At 40.5% G+C, this 8,417-nt stretch overlaps 1 protein-coding gene across 1 annotated transcript; it reads left to right on the top strand.

Annotated features, from left to right (window-relative positions):
* The first annotated feature begins 266 nt into the window (after window positions 1-266).
* LOC115463409 (olfactory receptor 1F1-like) lies at window positions 267-1,211 on the top strand. Its single transcript, XM_030193874.1, has one exon. It carries the CDS (start codon window positions 267-269, stop codon window positions 1,209-1,211), a length of 945 nt encoding a protein of 314 aa, XP_030049734.1.
* The last annotated feature ends 7,206 nt before the right edge of the window (window positions 1,212-8,417 follow it).

The following is an 8,417-nucleotide window of genomic DNA, read 5'->3' as shown; positions in this document are numbered from 1 at the left end:
TTGATGTTTTTTGTTTTTTCAGATATTTGACTGCATGGATGTACACATAAAATGACCCACTTCACAATGCTCATGATATCTAAAGCATAAATAGCAGAAAAACAACAACAACAAAATCACCACTGACTCAGTGTTCAAGTGTCGTTCCAGTGCTGAAATGTTAATTGAAGAACTGTGACATTAAGGAGGATTTTTCATGTCATTGCATTCTAATATGCTTTCCTCGGTTTAATGTTTTTTTTGATTTATATAACAAGAAGATAGAAATGGAAGAGGGAAACCAGACAACAGTGTCAGAATTTCTACTTCTGGGTCTCACAGAACATGCTGTATTAAAAGGTCCTCTCTTTGGGGTGTTCCTGGTGATGTATCTGATGAATGTGCTGGCAAATGGGACCATGATCTTATTGATTTGTGTGAACACCAAGCTGCATACCCCCATGTATTTCTTCCTCTGCAATTTGTCTTTTGTGGACATGTGCTTTACATCAGTAACTGTTCCAAAAATGTTAAGCCATCTCCTATCTGACAAAAACACCATCTCTTACTCTGAGTGCATCACCCAGCTTTATTTCTTTGTTGTTTTTATTGGTTCAGAATGTGTGCTCTTGTCCATCATGGCCTATGACCGTTATGTTGCCATCTGCAATCCACTGCATTATATCACAATAATGAACAAGAAGCTGTGTCTAAGCCTAGCAACTGCTTCATGGGTCATCAACTTTCTGGATGCCTTGCTACATACACTGCTGATAGTTCGGCTTTCCTTCTGCAACTCCAACAAAATCCAGCACTTTTTCTGTGATCTCACACCACTGATGAAGCTCTCTTGTACAGACACCTCCATCAACGAACTGGTGATATTTACAGAAGGATCAGTGCAAGCAATTGTGCCATTTGTGATCATTCTGGTCTCCTATATCCGCATCATCATGACAATCTTGAAAATCCAATCTACTGGTGGAAGGCTCAAGGCTTTCTCCACCTGTTCCTCTCACCTCACTGTGGTACTGCTTTTCTATGCAACACTGTTGTTCATGTATTTCAGGCCTTCATCCAGTTATTCCTTAGAAAAGGATAAGGTTGCCAGTGTGGTGTACAACGTGGTATCTCCCATGCTCAATCCATTCATCTATAGCCTGAGGAACAGGGATGTGAAGTCGGCATTAAAGAAAGCCTTACAAAGAAAAGTAACTTCTTCCAGTGTATAAACTTTGGCAAATTCATAATATATGTTTTTTAAAAAGCATCTAATTTATACCCTGCTGACAAAATGGACCATACCTAAGGTCCACCTTGAGTCTGACTCTCACCTTTCATCATTCCTCAAAATAATAAAGAGATGGAGCATATCTAAGATCCATTTTGAATCATACTTTCAATTCAATTCACTTTACTTTTACTTTTTATTTATATATTATGATCTATTTAGCACCTTTTTGAAGAAATTCACCAAAGTAGATGTACAACAAGAATAAAGTGAATGTAGTTCAAAATGAAAGAAATGTTGGAAGATTCTTAAGTTCCATCCTAAACCTGTTTTCCACCTTCAGTATATCAGATGTTTTCAACTCTTGCTTCTTTCCTTAAAGCTCACTGAAACAAAAATTGAATTGGAAAAGAGTGCATGAGTTTTCAATCATAAATCTTGGAAACTCCTAAACAAAAACAGCATTAGAATATTAGGAGTCTCTAGTAAAAGGATGTGGTCTCATTATACATGAAGTTATCGCAAATGTGAGCACTAGAAGTAAATAGTTGATGCACTGAATAATCATGAATATTAGACACGGATTAAAACTGAGTTTCTGTTGGAGTTGGCAAGACTTGTAATCATGAAAACTTATTTTTGGTATAAAGGAAATTATTATTTGCAGACTCAGGGAGTGGCCATGGGGGCTACTTTGGCTCCTATGGTTGCCACATTATAGGGCCCTTTTACCATCCCACAGTAGTTTTGGAATCAACACACGCTATTCACATGCTAAAAAATTGGTTTTATTTTTTTAGCACAGGGACATGTTTGGAGGCAGAGAGTAGGCATGCCATGCACTAATCAGATAGCATGGGTAAATCACCATGCACTGCCCAACTAGCACGGGGTTAGTGCAGAAGCCCTTACCACCTAGTAAATAGGCAGTGGTAAAGGTTCACATGCTAATGGCCATGCACTAATTGGGAAATTAGCACAAGGGAAGGGACAGGGAAGGGAATGGGACTTGATATACTGCCTTTCTATGGTTTTTACAACTACATTCAAAGCAGTTTACTTAGTATATACAGGTACTTATTTGTACCTGGGGCAATGGAGGGTTAAGTGATTTGCCCAGACTCACAAGTAGCTGCAGTGGGAATCAAAACCAGTTCCCCAGGATCAAAGTCTGCTGTGCCAGTGGTGATCCTAGGTTGGCTGCCACCCGGGGCGGATCACCGCTGTGCACCCCCCCCCCCCCCCAGGGTGCAGCGGCGTCCATCCCCCCAGGGTGCAGCAGGACACACACACCCCCCGGCACAATGACACCCCTCTCCCCAGCGCATCAAGCCCCCCTGGGTGCATTCTTGGCTGATGTAGGGTGCAGAGAGCAGCCGCGCGCCTGTCGGCTCCACTGGCTCCCTACTCCCTCTGCCCTGGAACAGGAAGTAACCTGTTCCAGGGCAGAGGGAGCAGGGAACCAGCGGACCCGACAGGTGCACAGCTGCTCTCTGCACCCTCCAGCATTGTGCACCCGGGGCGGACCACCCCCACCGCCCCACCTTTGCTACGCCGCTGCGCTAACTACAAGGCTACTCCAAGGACATTAATGGGAAAATAGAAATTGTGACCATTTTCCAGCAGCATTAAAAGTGGCCTCAGGCTGTAGGAAGCTTGTAAAAGGGCCCCTAAATGTGGGTTGTTTTGATGCTCAACATTAAAAGATTTGTTTGTGGAAAAGATTTTTGGATAATTTTTTTTTTTTTGAATGAGTAGGAACATTGGAAGAATTGCAACAGTTTGAACAATGGGTAAATGATTCTGATCTTCAGTTTGCGATATATCATTTTCAGAAGATACAATTTTAAAATCTTTGGATATATAAGGATGGGGAAAATATACCTACTTCGATATATCAGAAAACAGTGGAATGAAATGACTTTTTACACTTTGACAGCTTCTACCTATACAGATTGAAATTTAAATGACCAATTAGTCAGTTTTTGAGTCTCTGTCAAATATATACCAATCTTTCTGAATTTAAAAGACAATCCCAAATGTTAAAACAGCATTTTCAAGCTTGTGGTTATCCTGAAAAAGCTATTAAACAAGCTTTTCTGAGAGCTAGGTTTGCTCGTAGAACATTACTTTTGCAAGAAAGAGAACACATTTTACCGCCGTTTGGTAAAAGGGCCTCAAAGATGCAACTAAGTTTATTTGAACATTTTTGGTGGAATTTGGTTTGTTTGTATCACAGACAAGAGGGAGCAATAGAAGAGCAAAATTCAGCATATCATGTGCCTCATGGTGGTAAATGGGAATTCCTTGATAAATATGTTGCTTCTCTTGCTATAGGTTGCTTGCATTTTGTTAACCTTTGCTAGCTTGTTTTTATTGTTGGTTTTGATCTTTTGTTTTCTGTTAATAAATAAAAATAAAAAATATTTGAACTTAAAAAAAAAAAGATAGGACTTTGTTTTATGCGGTCTAATTTTGGCGGTTATGTGCTGAATATCGTCACTTAACTGCATAAGTGTCAACTCTGCCCCCAGACAGCCCACAAAATAGTTGGCTACAGCTTTAATGGGTAGTGATATTTAGTGTTGGGGGTTCTTTTACTATGCTGCAGGAAAAAGAGCCCTGCGGTAACAGTGGGGGGCCATTTTTCCCACATGCCAGGGCCCTTTTTACAACAGCTAGTAAAATGGCCATGCAGTGGGCAACATTTACCACCAGCACCCATTGAGGTGGCGATAAGGGCTCCCGTGGTAACTGGGCAGCAACCGGGCAGCGCGAAGCAATGCCTAATTAGTGCCAGGATAGTGCCACACTAAGGGAAAAAAATTTCTCAGAGCACATGAAATGGCATGAGCTCCAGCCGGAACTACAACTGGTGGCTGCATTGGGCAGGCAGTAGTTCCATTTTAGCGTATGGTAAGCCCATGTTGGGCTTACTGTCGTTTTGTAAAAAGTGTTGCTGAATATCAGTGGATAGGCCCATACATGCAATTTAACTGGCTAAGGAGCCTCTCCTGTTCGAGTAAATCATTTTGAATATCTACCCCGTTATGTTTAAAACATAGCTCCACTCTTCCCTTTATGTCCTTCCTGAATAGATTATAGCTCAGTATTACATCCCAGTCATAATCACTGTGAACCACATTTCTGTGATTTAAATAGAGTGCTCCATGTTAGGCATTATTTTAATATATTGTATTATCCTGAATGTTAGGGGGGGTGATAATTTTATAATATACATATATCTGCTATAGTATTTTGTGTTGTACTCTGCATTGTTAGTGTTTATGAAAAATCAAATTATCAAATATGCAATTAAATTTAAATCTAAATTCAGACTGAGTCACAGAAAGAGAGCAAAGAAAGATCACTGGGAGAGAGAGGACATGAAGATTGGAAAGAAGAAAGAAGAGATATCCTGAATCAGGAAGGGAAAGATCTCAAGTCAGAAGAGGAAAGGAAAGAGCTTAAGGATCTACTCCTCCCACCTACCTCCCCAAAACACCGTCACCACTGTCACCCCATTCTATGGCTCATTCATTCCGTTGCAATCCTTCAGTCCTCTCACTCACACCATCTTCAATCTCCTCAGTCAAACACCACAGCAATCCCCTCAATGACACCTCACATACTCAATCACACTGCCACAGCCCTTTACATCTACTTTTAAGTTTGCTCCCAATCTCCCACAATGACTCTGTTGGGACTGGAAAATTCCACAGTCATGGTCAGTTTTGCAGCCCTTCCCACAGTATTGTTGGAGACTGAAGACCATGACAATCAGGTCTTAGTACAACAGGTGAAATATTGACCATAATAAGAGAAATATATCTTTGTTTTCCTACACATATCTCTATGCTTGCTGCCTGCAACAAGTGAAAATTCTGTAAAGAAGGCTCTAATGATGTTGACAGGAACTGTCAGGATTAACTTCTTTCTCTGTGAGAGAACTTCGGAGACTCCTGGGAATAAACGTCATTGTTCACTGGTTATTAGAAAAGCACAGCAAGACAGTCAGCAGTACACTAAACACTTGGAGTCTGGGAAAGGAAAGTCATTCTCTGAAAGATGCACAACTAACACTTTTTGGGTAACATGAAAATCATCAGGCACCATTCTCAAAATTTCTCTGGGAGTCTCAGAGAGGAAGAAGCTTGGATTGCTGAGAAATTATGAAGTAAATGTTTTGGAACAGATGCATTCTGGAGCTTTTCTAATGGAAGAAAGAGGTGAACATGGAGAATGAGCTACGTGTAGGGTCTGTTGGCTGGGAGCTCTGAAGGGATTCCTTTTCTGCCGCATGTCAACTGCATGGAGGTAGATCATTAGCAGAGCTGTATGAATAGACTTCAGTATTGGAATAGCAAGATGTGCTTCAGGTAGGAATGAGGTGCATTAGCAGAGCTATATATATGCATGTACATGTATGTGATGGGATGTAAGGGGTGTCTCTGCCCTGGAATAGCAGTGGACACTTTAGGGCAAGATTAAGGTACTCCAGCAGTGCGGTATGTGGTTCTTATTACTAGAATATGAAGAGGTGCTTCAGCGCAGAAGTGAGGTACACTGGCAGGTGTTGTCTTGAAAAATAACTGTTATATTACTTTCTTGTAAGCAGTCATGTCACTACTGGTATGTAGTTGTATTATAAAACTCCTTTTTTTTTTTTCAAACATAGCAGCTGAAAAATTTGGAAATCCAATAATACACTTACAATGTAAATGGAACATGCTTATGCAAAAGAGGCCAATTCTGGGATATGGCTAAATCTCACCTACTGCCACAGCTACCTCAATCCCACCCCCAAAGGGCAAGGAGAGAAAGACAATTTTTGATCCCCTTCAGTCCAAGAATAAAATTTGCTCACCAAGCCCGAACTCTACTAGGCAGTCAGAATGACCTCCCCCTCCCCCCAACACCTATCTATCAATTTATTTATTACATGTAGTTTTGGAGTCCATCTCTCCTAAAAACGTACAAGATGGTTTATAATATAAAAATTGCCTTCAGGTCTCTTCAGGACCAATAGCCAATCTCTAAGCCCTCTGTAGATCCTCTCCCTCCCATCAAAGGAAGCTGTTGCCAAGGGCCGCAGTCTTATTAAGAAATACCAAGGGGCTTGTCCACACTTTCTACTGGCCAACATTCTGCAAATTAGGAAAAGCACCAGCACATATACAATTTTTGAAGAATTCTAATATAGGTTATAGTAAAAGGTATCTGCATCTCCAAAGAATCCAGAAAGCAAGAGAAAATCTATGCCATTTTTACAATCCCTTCAGGCAGCTGCCCAGCTCTACAGCAATACAAGTGGAAAATACTTAGGATACAATGAATAGAGATTCCTGAGTTTACAGGATGTGACTTGATCATTTAGGGACCCTTTTACAAAGCTGTGCTAAAAAGTGGCCTTAGCACACCCTTACATGGGTCATTCCCGCACACTAAGGCCATTTTTAGTGCAGCAGTAAAATGGCTGAGTTTTGAATTTTTGTATTAATGGTCATGCACTAATGTTGCCATTAGTGAATGTCCATTAAAAAGGATTCATCCTTACTGCCATCTATTTTATAATGGCTCACATGCTAATCCCACGCTAATCAGTTAGTGTGCGGCAATGATGACACACTAACTGATTAGCATGGAAGTGCTCACTCACTGCCACCAAACACGCCCCCTCGGCAAAACAAATAAAAAATGTGGGTAATATGGTAGCACATGCACTTTTGAATCTTATCACGGGACACGTTAAGAGCACCCCACAGTAAGCTTTTTAAATCTACAGTAAACATGTGTTAGTTGTTACCGCATCCTAGTAAAAGACGATCTTAAGGCAAAGGTTCTCAACTCAGTCCTCGAGATACACCTAAGCCAGTCATGTTTTCAGGATAGCCATAATAAATATGCATGAGATGAATTTGCATGTGCTACGTCCATTCTATACAAATCTATCTCATGCATATTCATTGTGGGCTGCTGAAACCCGACTGACTAGGCATGTCTTGGGAACTGGGTTGAGAATCCCTGCCTTAGAGTATTCAAATATTACATAGCCACCATCAAAGGGAAAAAAAAAAAAGGAAAGTTAGGCTGGTTAGGAAAAATTGCTGTATAGCAAGACTAGAGGGAAATATGGCCAGAGTTGAGGAGGAAGTTATTGAGGAAGTGTCCTGGGCAACATTTTACACTGATTGCATAATGTATTTGTTTCTACATGAGCAGGGCACAGGTAACACTAATTAAAATGGGTCATGGTTTCAGTTTTCCAAAAAATATAAATGCATTACGGATTTTGTATGGAAGGATATGTATATATGTTTAAAAGTTCCCCACTGACTTTGCTGCCTCCTGCGAGTCACACATAAGCGCCAGACAACTTCTTGTTTCAACCAAGGCTTTAAAGGAGTAGTGAACTTAAGGACATTAAAATGTGATTTTTGGATCTTGTTGCCTTTGTTGACTCATGTTATACATATAGGGCTAGATTCTATAAATGGCGCAGAAAAAATGCTTAAAGTTCGGCGTGGTTTATAGAATTAATGCTTAAGGTGAGAGGTTGTGTGTAAATTTAGGCACTGCCATTTGCACTAATGAAAACATGGTGGAAATGCCTGCACCTAAATTTACACATGGAGCACCGTAATTCTATAATTATGCAAGTAGCTCAAAACCTCTGATCCGCCTGGAAGCACCCATGGTCTTCCCTCTTCTGTGCCCCTTTTATTTCGTGCCACATGTAAATTTTAAGCACAGATCCCCTGCCTAAATTTATGCATGCAATTCCCAACTAAATCTAATTATGCCAATAATTGCTTGTTAAAAAGCCAATTATTGGCACTAATTGGGTAACATTATTCAATTAATTTGCATGCATAAATCAGGATCATGCCTAAATTTGTGCATGCAATTTTTGGCGACCATTATGGAATCAGGGAAATCACTTTCTGAAATATGACCCTTGCACTTGTAAATGCCAGTTCTTAAACATGTAAGTTGCAAATAGGCAACTATGGGTCCGATATTCAGCAATCAGTGATCAGCATTTTGCTGACTACCACTGGCATTATACCCAGAAATTCAATGCCGGGCAATATCTGGCCTCTGACATTGGATTTCCAGATACAGAGAGCCAGCTAACTCATAGCTAGTTAAGTGTGACATTCGTCACTTAACCGGCTTTGAAGAACCGTATAAAAATAGGTCTGCT

The sequence above is a fragment of the Microcaecilia unicolor genome, chromosome 2 (assembly GCF_901765095.1).
Source record: "Microcaecilia unicolor chromosome 2, aMicUni1.1, whole genome shotgun sequence".
NCBI classification, from domain to species: Eukaryota; Metazoa; Chordata; class Amphibia; order Gymnophiona; family Siphonopidae; genus Microcaecilia; species Microcaecilia unicolor.
The sequence above is the reverse complement of the archived record's forward strand: the minus strand, read 5'-3'. Positions and strand labels throughout refer to the sequence as shown.